The sequence below is a fragment of the Ptychodera flava genome, chromosome 17, assembly GCF_041260155.1.
Source record: "Ptychodera flava strain L36383 chromosome 17, AS_Pfla_20210202, whole genome shotgun sequence".
NCBI lineage: Eukaryota > Metazoa > Hemichordata > Enteropneusta > Ptychoderidae > Ptychodera > Ptychodera flava.
Genome location: NC_091944.1, coordinates 2,597,469 through 2,616,457, shown reverse-complemented (window position 1 = coordinate 2,616,457; position 18,989 = coordinate 2,597,469). Strand labels below are relative to the sequence as shown.

Sequence of the window (18,989 nt, the reverse complement as noted above, 5' to 3'; positions counted from 1 at the left end):
ACCACGCATGAGCACATTTTAACCAATCAGGTAAAGCCACGGTAGGCCATTTTAACCCCGGTTATATTCGCACGCTTGCTCAGCTGTCCACGTACAGGGTAACTAGCCAAGAGAGCGGTGTTAGTGACTTTGTCACAGCAGAACCAGCAATCATGAAACTTCTTGCAGGTAAGTCAGCAGCTTCCCTGTTTCCACACTAAATTCGACCTTTATATATCATCATGTTTTGCAGTAAATGAGTTCTCAACTTGCCATCGATGGGTCAGCACCCCTCGTCTTAACTTCCCCATTCATAAACAGTAAAACGGTGGGTTCCTGTCACGTCAGTAAAATGTCTTAACAAGTTTTGTTAGTGATGTTGAGTTTACTTCGATTTAACGAAATACTAGATTTTTTTAGCTACTCAGAAATGCGACCTGATCTAACTTTTGTTTTTGGTCGCAATTCAACTTTGTTTACCCACAATGGAAAAGTTGTCCAGTTTGAACATGTTATGTAGAGGGCTTTTGAAGAATCGAGATACGTATTGTATGGCTTCTTCCACTTCCAGAGCACATCGTCTCACTCTTGCATGAATGTACCACAGGGTATATCCATGGCCCCTCTTTCTCTATTTGTCGGGAGGGTATCAGAATATATTATGCCAAGTTGCAATACCAATAAAACACAAGGCGCGGCCGCGCGGACAGACAGGGTAACATAACTATAAAGAAGGTGAATTACTGGGGACCTTCAGATCACAGGTTATATACTTTCACTGAGCAAATGTGGGGCCACTCCTTAAGAAAGATGTATGTCCCAAGTTTGATTAGAGAGTCACATATAGACAATTCCTCCATTCATTCGCATGACTCACCATATTGGGGCATTTGTGGAGGATGAGGTTCAACTGGTTGCTGTCTTCGTGGTCTGTTTATAATTGCATTGTTGCTACTTAAACCTGCAACGCCCCGTCCTTTTTTTGATTTAGGACACGTCATTCTTCGGTTTATTATATCAAGGCCTGTTGTGTGTTTAATGAAGCCAATGGCACCCTCTATAGCTGCATAATTGAGTCAAGTACCAGCACTCATTGCCTAGCTATGGCTCAAACATCAATTATGCACCATGACAAAGCAAGCTTCAACAAACATACAGCGGAAAGCTGAAGAAGCCTATGTATTGGGATTAAATCCCAATACATTATGGTCATTGGTTATTTCTTTAAAATCAGATTAACATGTGAAAGATTATTTATTCATTGTTGCCAGTGTGGATTTGTTGGTATGCCTTTGGTTCAGGCTATTGTTTAAAATTGCCATACACTAAAAGAAATGTGATTGGGTAGTTGTCACACTCCTCCTCATATGATTGGCTGGTGTTTATTAATGCGTCCCAGACATGAATATTTATCATGGCAGTGTTTACCATGATGAGCACATGTTTGATTCAACAGATGTTGGATTTTAAGCAATACAGTGTATTGTTACATATGTACCACAGTTTACGTATGGAATTAAACTAATGGCAACCCCCTTGGAACAGCGATAATGTTGTATTTTTACTATACATAATCTATTAGGTGCATGATTGTGGATTTTCACATTTTATGATTGTAACTGGAAATGTGTTTGTTTGATACCATTTTACAGTCTTCTGGGTGCAATTTATCTTGTACATCAGAGGATTACATAAGATCAAAATGCACTGAAAGTTGCTCAAAGACATTCAACTACCACCTACCACAGATCCAATTATTTGTTGCGGCAATTTCCATGTTTAGAGTAGTAGGTTGCAAATATTTATGAAGGAAATCTCTCATTCTAAATCATGCAATGCCACACCAGTGACTGGCTTCACAAGTAGTTGCTTTATGCTGTTGTTTTGTTGAAATTGTAATGTATTGTAACTTTGTTTATGCCTATCTATTTTACACAAGTCTTTTTGCATAGTTCAAAAATGAAGTTTCAGTTCATTTATGGAAATCATCAGTATCTCTTCTTGTTATTGTTGTCTTGTTTTCTATAAAAATGATTTATGGTCAGTCATAAATTTTTACGATAAAATTGAAACAACACTTCTGCTGGTAGTTGACACATTCTGATGAAAAATAGAAAAATCTCTCTCTCTCTCTCTCTCTCTCTCTCTCTCTCTCTCTCTCACACACACACACACACACCTTCTCTTCTAGTAATTTGCTCAAAGCCTGAACTCCCATATGAGAGACACTGTAGCTATTGTGTTGTCTGTATATTGTGGTGTTATTACAGAACAGTTGCATTCTGTAATCAGCATCCCTGAATTAAAAACGTAACATTACATATTGGCATTGTTGTTTAAATTTCAGGCATATTCCTGTGTGCAGCATTCTCCAGTTTCACACATGGCTTGTACAGCAGCACCTCCAATGTCATTGACCTTGATCCTGACAAATTTGACAAGATGTTGAAAAGTGATTCGCTTTGGATTGTAGAGTTCTATGCACCATGGTGAGTGACTTTGCAATACATTTCAGCTGATACTTCTGACTTGCATGAATTACTGTATAGATTTTTACTTTCAAAACAAAAATTTCCGGTCACCTGTCACTAGTTTTGAATTTTCATTTGTATAATTTTTTTGAAGGTGTGTCTTTGCATATATTTGGATAAACTCAGCATACTTCTGCATTCATCGTGGCTACAAGATTAATGATAAAGGCGTTTCAATGGAATCATAAAATACCTTTCCAACTTTGTTTACGCCACCTCAAACACTCTTATCACTCTTAATATATAAAATTACCATTCCATCCAAGAATTTGTGATTTAGCAGGGTTTCCTGAATGCATCCTTCCTTTCGTATCATTATACCTGATATTTTTCATAAACCACTGCCCTGTGTGCCTGATTCTTTGCCTTCTCAAGAAGTGATCTCCCTGTTTTTCATGTTGATATATACATTTTCTCCATTCAGGTGTGGTCACTGCAAATCTTTGGCACCAGAGTATGACAAAGCTGCCACAGCATTGAAGGTAACGTAAAAGTTGCTAACCAACTTCCATAATGTATGGAATGGTCTGTCAGTTGAAATAAAATAAGTTGAAATAACAGAATTGTCAAACTTTTTGTACTCATTGAATGTTTGTAGTATTTGATGCATTAAATCTTCTTCTGCCACGACTTCATACTTCCTGGCAGGTTTACAGACTGTTGAGCAAGTTGAAAGGGCGCCCTCTGTGGCAGAAATCCATTTACGATAGTTGCCAAACGTTTTGAAGTTTTCTGCCCACTAGTTTTAATGCTTTCGAAGTTTTGAGTCACTTTACCTTCGAAAATGTACATAGTTTCAATCAGTAGTCTTTCAAACTTTTAAGATTCCTGAACGCCTTGAGTCAAAACAGAAATTTTCAGGAAGTTAGCCTTACACAAATATAGGTATTGTGTAAAATATTTTTTAGGCAGGGAGAAAACATATGAGGCAGTAGCATGTCAACTTTGATCTCATTAAATGCTCAAGAGTTGAATGCCATCTCTACAGTTCCTTTCTACAGGATTCAATATACTAAACTTTAATATGTAGTAGATGTAAAGTATTCATAATTACAAATTTTCAGGGTGTGGTGAAAGTTGGAGCTGTTGACATGACAAAACACCAGCAACTTGGGGCACCCTATCAGGTACAGGGATTTCCAACCCTGAAAATATTTGGACAAGATAAGGCAAAACCATCCGATTATAATGGTGAGTTTTAGATTTAATGTAATTCCTTCAGGCAATCAAGCAGAAATTTTGATGATAAGCTTTTGATATGTTATGATTTACCACATCTCCCCGCAGGGGATTTTCATATCTCAGTTTTTAAAAGGGCTTTCAATTAAGGTGGTTGGAAAGGCTATTTTTTCACCAATTCTTTTCTCAGAGTTAATGTCAAGTTTCAAGTGTTAGAATCAAGATATTTAGTTCAAATTTTCAGGATAACTCCCTTAGTTGATATTTTCTCCAAAGAATATAAAAATGGTACATTTGCAGCCATGATTTTGAAATATGACACCAGTAAATATTAAAATTTAATTTTCATATTTTTTTTACATATTTGAATTTAATAATAATTGGATAGTATTAATATTACCAAATTAGTTATAAATATGTTGACACTATTTATTGTAAGATTTGTACGGCAGGATTTGTAAATAAAATTTGTTTTCATGATTTTACATGGGGTTTATATATCAAAAAATTATTAAAATTCTTTCAAATTTCAAAATGTGATTTTTCAAAAAGTACTTCAAATACAGGAAAATTGTGCCGTACAAATCTTATCTGTAACCTTGTTAATAGGCTATAAAAATTCCATGGCCATATCTCATTTCAAAGTTGGATTAAATTGGTATACAAGAATGTAGGAAAACTGTTATTCTGTCAAAAATGTCGAAAAAAAGCCATATTTGCACCCCTCTTTTGAAGTCATAGAGCAGGTTTTTTTTGTTAATCTCACGTTTTGACACCTCTTTTACACTCAAAGAATTTAAAAATGCATTTACAATAGCAGTCACTCACTCTGAATGCCAGCACCACCTTGTCAAACTTTCCTGAAAAACAGCAAACAATGACTTTCCCTTTTCAACATTTTATTAACAGCTAGGGGACCTCTACCATAGTCAATACACTAAGGACTCCCCAACTTCTTCTTATTAGGTCAGTTTTTCAGAAGTTTTAACAGGCTATAACTCTGCAATGCCTTTGTGCCCAAATGTCTAGTTTTTTTATTCCACAGAGAATGTTGACTACTTTTATATTTTAATAGTTTTGTTGAAATTTATAACTGACGCTCTAGCCTTTCCAACCACCTTAAGATACAGTTAAAACTACTGATAGTTTTGGCATATACTCTGCTTGTTTTTCATTGGTGGTTGCATAAGCTATTGGCAACATTTGAAAATGACATAATCAATCACTCTATTTGCATGTCATGCTCATTTGAATGGTAAATAGATCGCCACATCATCACAAAATGTCACAGCATGTTATTATGCATAGACAATACTCTGGATAAACAAGTTTAATACAAATCGACAAATTCTAATGGCATCACTATACAAACAGCAAAAATAAATAGAGAAAAAATCTGCAATCTCTTAACCCATGAAATGCTCCGGCAAAGGATATTTGATAATTAAACGTATCAAATAAAAATGTAGGCAGAAGTTAAGTATCAGGCATAGATTTGGTGTCCATGGAGTAAAAGTGGATTATTATTGTTCTAAATCTGCACAGCATAATATAAAAAACAGAGTTTTGTTTGTCATGCCTGTGTTTCTTCTAATTATTAAGGGATAGTTCCAGTGTTAAAGGCGACTGCAACATCCGAGTTTTTACGTGCATGTATTTAAGAAGTTACCCTTAAATTTCATCAGAGCTACTGAATTGGTTCCCTGTTTGTAGGTCCAAAACAGTAGGGAGATGAGATAAAGTAATATTTAATAGATTGCAATATTTCTTGTCAGTAAGAGTAGATGAATTTTCACAACAAAATAAAAGATGAGACAATTGAGCAAGGATTAACCAAAATTTGAATGTTGCTATTTTCAGGTGCCAGAACGGCTGATGCCATTACAAATGAGTGCATGAAGAAAGCTAAGGACATGGTTGGACAACGTCTTGGTAAGAAAGCTGGCGGCGGCGGCAGCTCTGGAGGTGGCAGCAAGTCTGTAAGTCAGCTAAAATTCATAAGTAACACTGATTTCTCCGCTGATATGCAGCATGCTTGGAAGGTTATATCTGATTGGTCGATTGTCACTATTCACAGCAACTTAGGGAGTCTATTTGTGTTATACAGTAAGATTCAGCAACCGAATTGGATAACAGTTTCCAAGACTATGCACATCAGCCTTGATTTCCTACTAATATATCATGAAAGGATAAATCTGAATTGCCTTATTCACACACACCCAGATAGAATCTGACTTCCTACAGTTGCTAGTCATTCTCCTCAGCAGTTCCCGTCCTTTGGAACTCTTTACCCGTGGACATAAAAACCTCTCCCAATGTGAACACTTTGAAAAGATGCTCAGAAACTTGCATCTTTCAGAGAGCGTTTTCATTCTCAAAGTCACTCAAAGCACCCCTGAGCATAGCGTAGCTTTGGATATTTGGCTCTATATAAATTTATTAGATAGATAGATACATGAAGATAAATAAATAGATAGAGAGATGTACTGTCTTTTGGTACATCTGATTGCAAGACGCAGGCATACCATATCAAAGACAATGATCCAACCTCAGTGTATCAAGAATATCATTACTTGGACCAGATGCCACTAATTTGAATATAAGTCAATAAAATAAAGAAATGGACCTGTCATGTGACCAAATTTGCATATATCTGTGATGAAAATAACTCCTTTGGTTAAGTGTGGTTGTTATTTTCTCAAGTGTAAAACGAAAAGTAATGAAATGACCAATGTGACAATTAATTCTCTCCTGTTATTTGAATTAATTTGTTGGCTGTGTTTCTCTTGCAGAGTGGTGGTAGCGGAGGCGGCGGCGGTGGCGGCAGTGGTGGTGAGAAGGCTGTGATCACCCTGACAGACTCGAACTTTGAAGAGCTTGTGTTGGGCAGTGAGGAAAACTGGTTGGTAGAATTCTATGCACCATGGTGTGGACATTGTAAAAACTTAGAACCAGAGTGGGCAAAGGCTGCAGCTGAACTCAAAGGAAAATTTAACCTTGGAGCTGTTGATGCCACTGCTGAAACTATCTTTGCACAGAAATATGGGGTGAGTCCGCTGTTTTTACTTTGAGTTGTCTGCATTTGTGAATGTATATCATATATACCGGTATCTGTGCACAGAAATATGGGTTGAGTCAGCTGTTTTTATGTGGAGTTGTCTGTATTTGTGAATGTATATCATATATATCTTTGCACAGAAATATGGGGTAAGTCCGCTGTTTTTATGTGGAGTTGTCTGTATTTGTGAATGTATATCATATATACCGTATCTTTGCACAGAAATATGGGGTAAGTCCGCTGTTTTACTTTGAGTTGTCTGTATTTGTGAATGTATATCATATATATCTTTGCACAGAAATATGGGTTGAGTCAGCTGTTTTTACTTGGAGTTGTCTGTATTGTGGATATCTCATGCTGATCTGGCAATCTGTGTTGTGAATAAGATTATGATAAAATGATAACTGCAACTAGTCATGTTGTGAAACGATTCACAGTTCAATATTTCCTGAAAAAGTTTGGTTCTTTGGAAGCATTGCAGGAGTAACGCTAAGAAAAGAGGTCCACTTCGTAGACATTTTACCAAAGAAAGGAATTAATTCACTAGAAAGAAACAGGACAAACAAAATATTACACCTTTTGTATGATCCAGGCTGTGAAAACTTAGTCATTGGCTAAACAATATTAGATACATTTTTTGGTCTTAGGAAATTTTATTTTAATTTTTTGTATTTTGTACATGTTTATTAAGGAAAATAATTGAAAATTTGCTGAGTATGTGGCATATAATACTAGAAACAGCTTTTGAAGTTGATTTCCAATAATACATAAGTCCTCCCGAATCAATTTTTTTTTAATGGAAAATAAGCTTGCCAAAATGAGTAAAAAGCTGATCTATTTATCCAGCATCTGGCTGCTGATCAACACATTTGCAAGTTGACCAACAATTTCCTTGTGTGTTAGGTACGTGGATACCCAACCATCAAATATTTCCCAGCTGGTAAGAAGAGTGGTGATGCCGAAGAATTCACAGGTGGTAGGACATCTGGTGATATCGTCAACTGGTGTTTAGACAAACTTGCTGAAACCCTGCCACCACCAGAGATTGAAGAGGTTAGTGTTACACATACTGAATAATCATGTAGAGTTATCAGGTTTGTTTGGTTTTAGCATGGTTCCTCATCATGTACGTGGTTTTAGCACATCCCCTCCATCATGTACCAGGTTTTAAACATTGTGCTTCCATCACAAATGTCCTTTTAGCATAATCCCTCCATCACATACATTTAGCACAGTCCCTCCATCACATACATTTAGCACAGTCCCTCCATCACATACATTTAGCACAGTCCCTCCATCACATACATTTAGCACAGTCCCTCCATCACATACATGGTTTTAGCACAATCCCTCCATCACATACATGGTTTTAGCACAGTCCCTCCATCACATACATGGTTTTAGCACAGTCCTCCATCACATACATTTAGCACAGTCCCTCCATCACATACATGGTTTTAGCACAGTCCCTCCCATCACATACATTTAGCACAGTCCCTCCATCACATACATGGTTTTAGCACAATCCCTCCATCACATACATGGTTTTAGCACAGTCCCTCCATCACATACATGGTTTTAGCACAGTCCCTCCATCACATACATTTAGCACAGTCCCTCCATCACATACATGGTTTAGCACAGTCCCTCCCATCACATACATTTAGCACAGTCCCTCCATCACATACATTTAGCACAGTCCCTCCATCACATACATTTAGCACAGTCCCTCCATCACATACATTTAGCACAGTCCCTCCATCACATACATGGTTTTAGCACAATCCCTCCATCACATACATTTAGCACAGTCCCTCCATCACATACATGGTTTTAGCACAGTCCCTCCATCACATACATTTAGCACAGTCCCTCCATCACATACATTTAGCACAGTCCCTCCATCACATACATTTAGCACAGTCCCTCCATCACATACATTTAGCACAGTCCCTCCATCACATACATTTAGCACAGTCCCTCCATCACATACATTTAGCACAGTCCCTCCATCACATACATTTAGCACAGTCCCTCCATCACATACATTTAGCACAGTCCCTCCATCACATACATGATTTTAGCACAGTCCCTCCATCACATACATTTAGCACAGTCCCTCCATCACATACATGGTTTTAGCACAGTCCCTCCATCACATACATGATTTTAGCACAGTCCCTCCATCACATACATTTAGCACAGTCCCTCCATCACATACATTTAGCACAGTCCCTCCATCATATACATGGTTTAGCACAGTCCCTCCATCACATACATGGTTTTAGCACAGTCCCTCCATCACATACATTTAGCACAGTCCCTCCATCACATACATGGTTTTAGCACAGTCCCTCCATCACATACATGATTTTAGCACAGTCCCTCCATCACATACATATCTTGGCACAGTCCCTCCATCACATACATTTAGCACAGTCCCTCCATCACATACATTTAGCACAGTCCCTCCATCACATACATGATTTTAGCACATTCCCTAGCTCCATCACATACATGATTTTAGCACAGTCCCTCCCATCACATACATGGTTTTAGCACAGTCCCTCCATCACATACATTTAGCACAGTCCCTCCATCACATACATGATTTTAGCACAGTCCCTCCATCACATACATGATTTTAGCACAGTCCCTCCCATCACATACATTTAGCACAGTCCCTCCATCACATACATGGTTTTAGCACAGTCCCTCCCATCACATACATGGTTTTAGCACAGTCCCTCCCATCACATACATGGTTTTAGCACAGTCCCTCCATCACATACATGGTTTTAGCACAGTCCCTCCCATCACATACATTTAGCACAGTCCCTCCATCACATACATTTAGCACAGTCCCTCCATCACATACATTTAGCACAGTCCCTCCATCACATACATGGTTTTAGCACAGTCCCTCCATCACATACATGGTTTTAGCACAGTCCCTCCATCACATACATGGTTTTAGCACAGTCCCTCCATCACATACATGTTTTAGCACAGTCCCTCCATCACATACATTTAGCACAGTCCCTCCCATCACATACATGGTTTTAGCACAGTCCCTCCATCACATACATTTAGCACAGTCCCTCCATCACATACATTTAGCACAGTCCCTCCATCACATACATTTAGCACAGTCCCTCCATCACATACATTTAGCACAGTCCCTCCATCACATACATGGTTTTAGCACAGTCCCTCCATCACATACATTTAGCACAGTCCCTCCATCACATACATTTAGCACAGTCCCTCCATCACATACATGATTTTAGCACAGTCCCTCCATCACATACATGGTTTTAGCACAGTCCCTCCCATCACATACATTTAGCACAGTCCCTCCATCACATACATGGTTTTAGCACAGTCCCTCCATCACATACATTTAGCACAGTCCCTCCCATCACATACATTTAGCACAGTCCCTCCATCACATACATTTAGCACAGTCCCTCCATCACATACATGATTTTAGCACAGTCCCTCCATCACATACATGGTTTTAGCACAGTCCCTCCATCACATACATTTAGCACAGTCCCTCCCATCACATACATTTAGCACAGTCCCTCCATCACATACATTTAGCACAGTCCCTCCATCACATACATGATTTTAGCACAGTCCCTCCATCACATACATTTAGCACAGTCCCTCCCATCACATACATTTAGCACAGTCCCTCCCATCACATACATTTAGCACAGTCCCTCCATCACATACATGATTTTAGCACAGTCCCTCCATCACATACATGGTTTTAGCACAGTCCCTCCATCACATACATTTAGCACAGTCCCTCCCATCACATACATTTAGCACAGTCCCTCCATCACATACATGATTTTAGCACAGTCCCTCCATCACATACATTTAGCACAGTCCCTCCATCACATACATTTAGCACAGTCCCTCCATCACATACATGATTTTAGCACAGTCCCTCCATCACATACATTTAGCACAGTCCCTCCCATCACATACATTTAGCACAGTCCCTCCCATCACATACATTTAGCACAGTCCCTCCATCACATACATGATTTTAGCACAGTCCCTCCATCACATACATGGTTTTAGCACAGTCCCTCCATCACATACATTTAGCACAGTCCCTCCCATCACATACATTTAGCACAGTCCCTCCCATCACATACATTTAGCACAGTCCCTCCATCACATACATTTAGCACAGTCCCTCCATCACATACATGGTTTTAGCACAGTCCCTCCATCACATACATGGTTTTAGCACAGTCCCTCCATCACATACATGGTTTTAGCACAGTTCCTCCATCACATACATTTAGCACAGTCCCTCCATCACATACATTTAGCACAGTCCCTCCATCACATACATTTAGCACAGTCCCTCCATCACATACATTTAGCACAGTCCCTCCATCACATACATTGTTTTAGCACAGTCCCTCCATCACATACATTTAGCACAGTCCCTCCCATCACATACATGGTTTTAGCACAGTCCCTCCATCACATACATTAGCACAGTCCCTCCATCACATACATTTAGCACAGTCCCTCCATCACATACATTTAGCACAGTCCCTCCATCACATACATGATTTTAGCACAGTCCCTCCATCACATACATGGTTTTAGCACAGTCCCTTCATCACATACATTTAGCACAGTCCCTCCATCACATACATGGTTTTAGCACAGTCCTCCATCACATACATTTAGCACAGTCCCTCCCATCACATACATTTAGCACAGTCCCTCCATCACATACATTTAGCACAGTCCCTCCATCACATACATGATTTTAGCACAGTCCCTCCATCACATACATGGTTTTAGCACAGTCCCTCCATCACATACATTTAGCACAGTCCCTCCATCACATACATTTAGCACAGTCCCTCCATCACATACATTTAGCACAGTCCCTCCATCACATACATGGTTTTAGCACAGTCCCTCCATCACATACATTTAGCACAGTCCCTCCCATCACATACATTTAGCACAGTCCCTCCCATCACATACATTTAGCACAGTCCCTCCATCACATACATGATTTTAGCACAGTCCCTCCATCACATACATGGTTTTAGCACAGTCCTCCATCACATACATTTAGCACAGTCCCTCCCATCACATACATTTAGCACAGTCCCTCCATCACATACATTTAGCACAGTCCCTCCATCACATACATGGTTTTAGCACAGTCCCTCCCATCACATACATGGTTAGCACAGTCCCTCCATCACATACATGGTTTTAGCACAGTCCCTCCCATCACATACATGATTTTAGCACAGTCCCTCCATCACATACATTTAGCACAGTCCCTCCATCACATACATTTAGCACAGTCCCTCCATCACATACATTTAGCACAGTCCCTCCATCACATACATTTAGCACAGTCCCTCCATCACATACATGGTTTTAGCACAGTCCCTCCATCACATACATTTAGCACAGTCCCTCCCATCACATACATGGTTTTAGCACAGTCCCTCCATCACATACATGATTTTAGCACAGTCCCTCCATCACATACATTTAGCACAGTCCCTCCATCACATACATTTAGCACAGTCCCTCCATCACATACATGGTTTTAGCACAGTCCCTCCATCACATACATGGTTTTAGCACAGTCCCTCCACACATACATTTAGCACAGTCCCTCCATCACATACATGGTTTTAGCACAGTCCCTCCATCACATACATTTAGCACAGTCCCTCCATCACATACATGGTTTTAGCACAGTCCCTCCATCACATACATGATTTTAGCACAGTCCCTCCATCACATACATGGTTTTAGCACAGTCCCTCCATCACATACATGATTTTAGCACAGTCCCTCCATCACATACATGTTTTAGCACAGTCCCTCCATCACATACATTTAGCACAGTCCCTCCATCACATACATGGTTTTAGCACAGTCCCTCCATCACATACATGGTTTTAGCACAGTCCCTCCATCACATACATTTAGCACAGTCCCTCCATCACATACATGGTTTTAGCACAGTCCCTCCATCACATACATGATTTTAGCACAGTCCCTTCATCACATACATGGTTTTAGCACAGTCGATCCCTCCATCACATACATGGTTTTGGCACAGTCCCTCCCATCACAAACTCCGTTTTAGCACGGTCCTTTGCCATGTACGTGGTTTTAGCACAGTTCTTCCATCACAAACGCCGTTTTAGCACGGTCCCTCCATCAAGTACCATGGTCATTTGTGGACTTTGACATTGCATACTATACACGCTCCTTCCAATATGTTGGTAAAGCTAGTTCTCTGTATTTCTTCATACTTTCAGGAGAAGAATATGAAAACATTTTATTTAACGAAAATAATGTAATATTATCAACAGTAACAACTATTGTTCCTTTAATTGATCTTGGTTGAATATTGTCATCTTCAGCTTGTAGGAGAGCAAGTCCTGAAGGATGCCTGTGAAAAACATCAGTTGTGCGTTATTTCCATCCTGCCACATATTCTAGACACTGGAGCAGCAGGACGAAACAAATACCTTGATCTTCTCAGGGACATGGCTGACAGATACAAGAAGAAGATGTGGGGGTGAGTTCCTACTGCCAGAATTTGACAGGCTTTCACTCCTATTTTCTGGTGCACAGCTCCAACTTTCCCATGTGCCTCAACATTTGTTATTTTTATTGTCCTCCACATAGAAGTGTACATTTTCCAGACTAAATTTTTCAGAAAGTTGCTCTATTTTTGATGAACTAGCGGATCAAACTATATTCTGTAGAGTTCTAGTTTTAAGGTTTCTGTCCTCTGTTTGAAAATCATTCTGTGAAATCTGCCATGCAACTTCAGAACAATTTAGTGAGAAAAACGAACGTGTCTGTGGTTAATGGAACAAATATGTGGTTTAAAGAGTACATTGACATTGAGGGGCCATTTGATCTGCAAAGTCTGTGAAATTCAGTAATATCTCTTTATGATAGCCAACCAAGTCTGGTGTGACACACCCTGTTTAGATGAGTTATGAGGCCAGAGGCTGAAACTGTTGAACAGAAGATAATTTATTATATTCTTGCATAAAACATGTAGAGTTTGTGAAAATACAATGTAGCTTTTGACTCAATACTTTGTTTTACTGATGGCATGATGACAGGTAACATACCTGATGAGAAAGGGGTTCTTCTTCTGAAGGTATCAATTCAAGTCTCTTTTCAAAATTTAGTTTAAATTGGAGGAAGAAAAACCATTTGTATATATGCGTTAATTTTCTGTTTATGTCAACATTTCAGATGGGTATGGGCTGAAGCAGGTGCCCAGTCTGCAGTAGAAGAATCACTAGGAATTGGAGGATTTGGTTATCCAGCCATGGCTGCTGTAAATACTAGAAAAATGAAATTTGCATTATTAAAAGGATCATTTGGTGAAGATGGTCTCACTGAATTTCTCAGGTAAATTCATGTGACAAGTCTCATGTTTTGTATTCAGTGTTTCAGCATTTTCTCTGCATTGCACCTTTCTATTCACAATTTTCATTTTTGCAACAGCAATAACACTCATCCTGACATTAATACATTCTACCGATGTTTTGTGTTGAACTTTGTTGAGAGAGTGTGTGTGACAGTCTTTTGTCAGTCTTTCATACAGTTTCCTGTTGAAGGATTCATAAGAATTAAGTTATTGGCAGTCAAGAATTCCATGTGTTCTTTGAGGAGACCTTGACGTAACAACAGGACTGAGTCTTTACAAATGGGACTTAAATTTATTTCCCAGCATCATATTAAGATTTGACTGAACTATCAGGTATACAGTGCATGAACTTATTTCCATAATTGGCTTTTCTATATTCTGACTTGTGACCTGTTCACCCCCATTTCCTGTAATCAGGTCCACAGTCACCATTGATAACAATGGGTTTGGGCCAAACCATGGTGATGAAAGGGTTAATAGTCCAGAATGCCATCTTCCATAATTAAGCAATAAAGCACACTCAGCGATGGTATACCACGAGATTTTGACCAGTTCACAACATGTATGCACGAGCGATAGTGAGTGCATATATGAAGTGAACTGGTCAAAATCTCGTGGTGTACCGTCACTTGGTGTGATTTACTGCTATGATATCATAACAGTATATTGAAATTCTGGCGTGGGATGCAAAAACTGATTTTTGCTCAAGCTAAGAGCTTGTGCATATGCCAGCTGTAGTATATCACGAATATACCACTGTTCTTTTCGCATCTCGACCAATCAGATCGCTGTATTTGCGCCCTCAATATATTGGTATGCTATAATGTGTGATATTTTTGTGATTTTCAGAGAGTTGTCATTTGGACGGGGTTCAACAGCACCCATAAGAGGAGCTAAACTACCAACAGTAAATAAAATAGATGCATGGGACGGCAAAGATGGAGAAGTAAGTACAACATAGTCTATATCCTGATATGAAACTGTGGTGTAGAATTGTGTTCATGTTGGTTTTTTAGGATGTTGTGAATGTGAACAGCCTAAGGACATTTAAGATTAGTATCACAAACTAATCATGAATGGTTTCGATAATGATGTTTGAAGTGTTTGTCCAAAATTACTGTGAAACTTTTGAATGTTTTTTAAAAAAATTTCTGCATTTTGTCAAAATTGACCCGTTGTCTGAATCACAGAAGACATTTGCTTCATGCTTTAGCAAACTGCACATTAAAATATGTATTTCCCATAAGACAAAGTACAACACCCCTACCACTCCAAATTATTTGGTTTAAAATGGTCTTGGATGTGTTTTAATATGGTCTTGGATGTTCACACAATGAATACTAGGGGTGACAGAGTCAGTGATTGTGACAATTTTGTATTTTTCAGCTTCCTGTAGAGGATGACATTGATCTCAGTGACTTTGATATGGATGATGAAGAGGAAGACGCTGGCAAAGACGAATTATAAAATAATTGAGTTTGCCTTGTTTCAGTTCCAGAAAACATTTTTTTAAAAAAACTTTCAAAAGCCATGTTATTCAAAGGTGACATAGAATGAAGTTAGGGATTGATATCCATCATGGTACAGGCAGTACTTGTTCTGAACTTGAACATAAACTACACGTAGTATTATGGTGTATTAAATCACTAGTTTTCTGTTGAAAGAGGGTGGGGCACTCTTCTAAGCTGAAGTCAGTTTTTAGCGCACTTTTGCTAGTTTAACATTACCTTTTAATTTTCTATTTTTAAGATCCGTAAACCCATCCTTGTTGCAACTCCAATAGACGCATATTTTAAATTTGTACAGATATACCAGATAATTCAAAACAGGCAGAATATTGGCACATTTCATTTCATTATTTATGTCGTTGCGGTACACATCTATATTGTCCTTGAATTTGATGTTTCCTTCAATCCATCAGGAAATTTTCAGCTTTTTTTTTTGTTTTCCATGGAATATACACATTAAACTTGCAAGTTTTAGGGAACCCTTGGTCTTGGCATAGCCTGTTGTCTTTCACATATTTTCGACTTGAAAATACAGAATCACTTTGTAGATATTTGCTACAAAGGTGTATACAAACTGGGCCTAAAAGCTAGGAGAATACCAACATTTGTTATGAAATGTAAAACATTTTTTAAAGATGTCATTAAAAAATGTGACTGTTGGTAATTGTTTGTCTGCTTATAGTCATTTAAAAAGCCAGTAGATGTAATTGTTGCTTATTTACTTTATTATTTTTGTTTTGTATGGCAGTTGCAATGTTTTAGCTTGTTAAAGGCATACAGTCACCTGTAATCTAAATGTCCATGTGAGGGCGCTGTTTTTAAAAAGTGGCCACCCGCTTAAAATCTGTGATTGGTTAGATTTTCTCTTTCCATTGTAACTGTGGCAAAATTGGAACGGTGACAGTATACCTTTAACACAGTGTCTGTACATGTATAATGCACTGTTATTATTTACATACAAATTTTAGTTGGAGCCACTGAGAATTCTCTTGTTGGCATTAACAATGCAGTTTACACCTGTACAGGCTGAGAAACTGAATGCTGTACATCTCAATATGGTTTGGGAAGTAGAATAAGAAACTACAGTTGGCATGCAAAACAAAAATATTGAAAAAGTCCTTTAAAGTTACAGCTACTGGGTCTACAAGGCTTTGGGAAAAATTGAGGACATGTTGGATCTTTCCTGGCCAACTGGAAAGGAGAGAGAGATGATATTGTTGAACTCTGGGCAAACTACACGTATGTGAAATTTTGAAGGGTATACTAGTCTGGCAAAGAAAAATATGTCCATTTCAAATCAAAATTACAGATTCCAATCTGTATCTTAACCATGTTTGTTGGAAATGCATCACTGAATCGGACTCGTCTTTATCTGAACCTGAAGTTAGAGTCTGTAAGGGGCCGTCGATAATAAAAGCTGACGCACGACAAACGTAATTCTTTTGTTTAGGGGGGGAGGGGGTAAAAGCTCATTTCGTTTTGTGTGCGTCAAAATCGCATAGGGATTTTCTATTGTTTTCGAAGTGTGACTTCGCAGCGAGAACGCAATGTTACCTTCGCGTTCATCGAGAACTGAATGACCACAAAATACGGAGACAGAAAAGACAATGAAAAGACATGAATGTGAAATAGACACTAGTAGTTAAAGAAGTCTGGATAGCACACTTAATATTCATATATTCAAAAACATTATGAATATTTAATGAGTTACATCATATGAGCATACATTAATGACGTAAGCAGGAAGTACATTAGCATAAAAAGTATGAATAGTTTTACGTAATGATGACGTAGGCAGGAATATATGAATATTAAGTGTGCTATCCAGACTTCCTTAACTACTGACACTTGTATGCCTTTTTAACATGAAACATGTACGTGAAACATTTTCCTACATACGAAACACATTAAAATGTGCTGTCTTAAAAAGTGAAACGCGTTGAAGTGGACGTTTATTAATTGATGTGCCCTTCCGGTGTATTTTCATGGGCGTGCGGATCAGAGATCATGCGTGTTGGTTTGTCAGAAATGGCATAATACGAAATTGATTTCGCATAAGAACTTTCGTTTTGAGGGGGAGGGAGGGAGTTTCAAGTAAAACGAAGGAATTACGTTTCTTGTGCGTCAGCTTTTATTATCGACGGCCCCTAAGTTCCTGGCAGACATCAGGAAAGGCCTTGGACATGAAAGTAGTCTGGAAAGTCTTGGATGATTTATAAGGCACACAATTTTCACAGATTGTGTATGATCAGTCAACTCATAATTGAAGTAATTGTGTAAAATGATATTAAAATGGTATATATCCTTACACATCCATGAATTTTAAATAACTTTGAAGATACGGACCCCAGCAGTCTACACACCCATCTGTCGTCGAGATGAAAATAGTACTGGGGCAGCTGGTACCTTTATGAGTCTTATTGTGGTTATCGCACACACACACACACACACACACACACACACACACACCTTTAGGTTAAAAGAACATGAGAGTACACAAGTACATGTGGGTGAATGTGGACCTGATTGATACTATGATTTCAATTGAAGTGTGCTGACATGGATAATATTTTGAATCACTGTAATTTCTGAAAATAAATTTGCCCCAGTTCTATCTGGATATACACATAAGCCCAGGCAATGATTGACTGTTCTATCCATATTCAAATACTTGGCCAGATTTACATATCCTGATTTTAAAGAATATGAAAAATAACTTTCAATGATTGACCCATACATAACAAGCAAACATTAAGGCAGGTAACTTTGTTGCCCGCCTCAGCAAAATATCATACATAGATATTACAAAAATCTCAGCAGTCCAAAACTAGGACATTATTTTTACCTGTCAACTTGGCATATGACTGTAAGACTTTACTGGCTGGCCAAATACTGTTTTCTATTGACATGACCGCCATAATGACAACATCACTGAGAGTCTTCATGTTCTTCAAATACACAGCATGATGCGGGATGAAAACAAGCAGATGCTGGGAAATGATAAAATTGTTAGACTTTACCTTATTAATTACTGGCACTTTAAGCATTCAATGCAAAGTAACTTTTTGGGTTTGAAGTGGTGACTCACCTCACTATACGAAATTTTTTTTTGTGTAATGTAGTAAATGAAATGAAAAGTGACTCATGTGGGACTCAAACTCACAACCCCCGAATACATTTCGGATGCTCTACCAACTGAGCTAATGGATCAGTCGGAATTACTGTGGTCGGTCCTATCACTTAGATGGGGCTCTTCATTT

General features: G+C 38.6%; 1 protein-coding gene across 1 annotated transcript; it reads left to right on the top strand.

Moving 5' to 3' along the window:
• LOC139115141 (protein disulfide-isomerase A6-like) lies at positions 1-16,393 on the top strand. Its single transcript, XM_070677051.1, has 11 exons — positions 1-168; positions 2,327-2,468; positions 2,935-2,992; positions 3,575-3,701; positions 5,550-5,668; positions 6,482-6,736; positions 7,651-7,800; positions 13,191-13,348; positions 14,044-14,202; positions 15,071-15,167; positions 15,608-16,393. The coding sequence occupies exons 1-11, from the start codon at positions 153-155 to the stop codon at positions 15,686-15,688; spliced, it is 1,362 nt and encodes a 453-aa protein (XP_070533152.1). The 5' UTR covers positions 1-152; the 3' UTR covers positions 15,689-16,393.
• Positions 16,394-18,989: the final 2,596 nt, after the last annotated feature.

Bases quoted from the DNA above. Each gene is read 5' to 3' on its own strand.
- LOC139115141 (XM_070677051.1), top strand. The intron at 13,349-14,043 runs GTGAGTTCCTAC...TCAACATTTCAG, and splicing joins TACAAGAAGAAGATGTGGGG to ATGGGTATGGGCTGAAGCAG. The intron at 15,168-15,607 runs GTAAGTACAACA...TGTATTTTTCAG, and splicing joins GGGACGGCAAAGATGGAGAA to CTTCCTGTAGAGGATGACAT.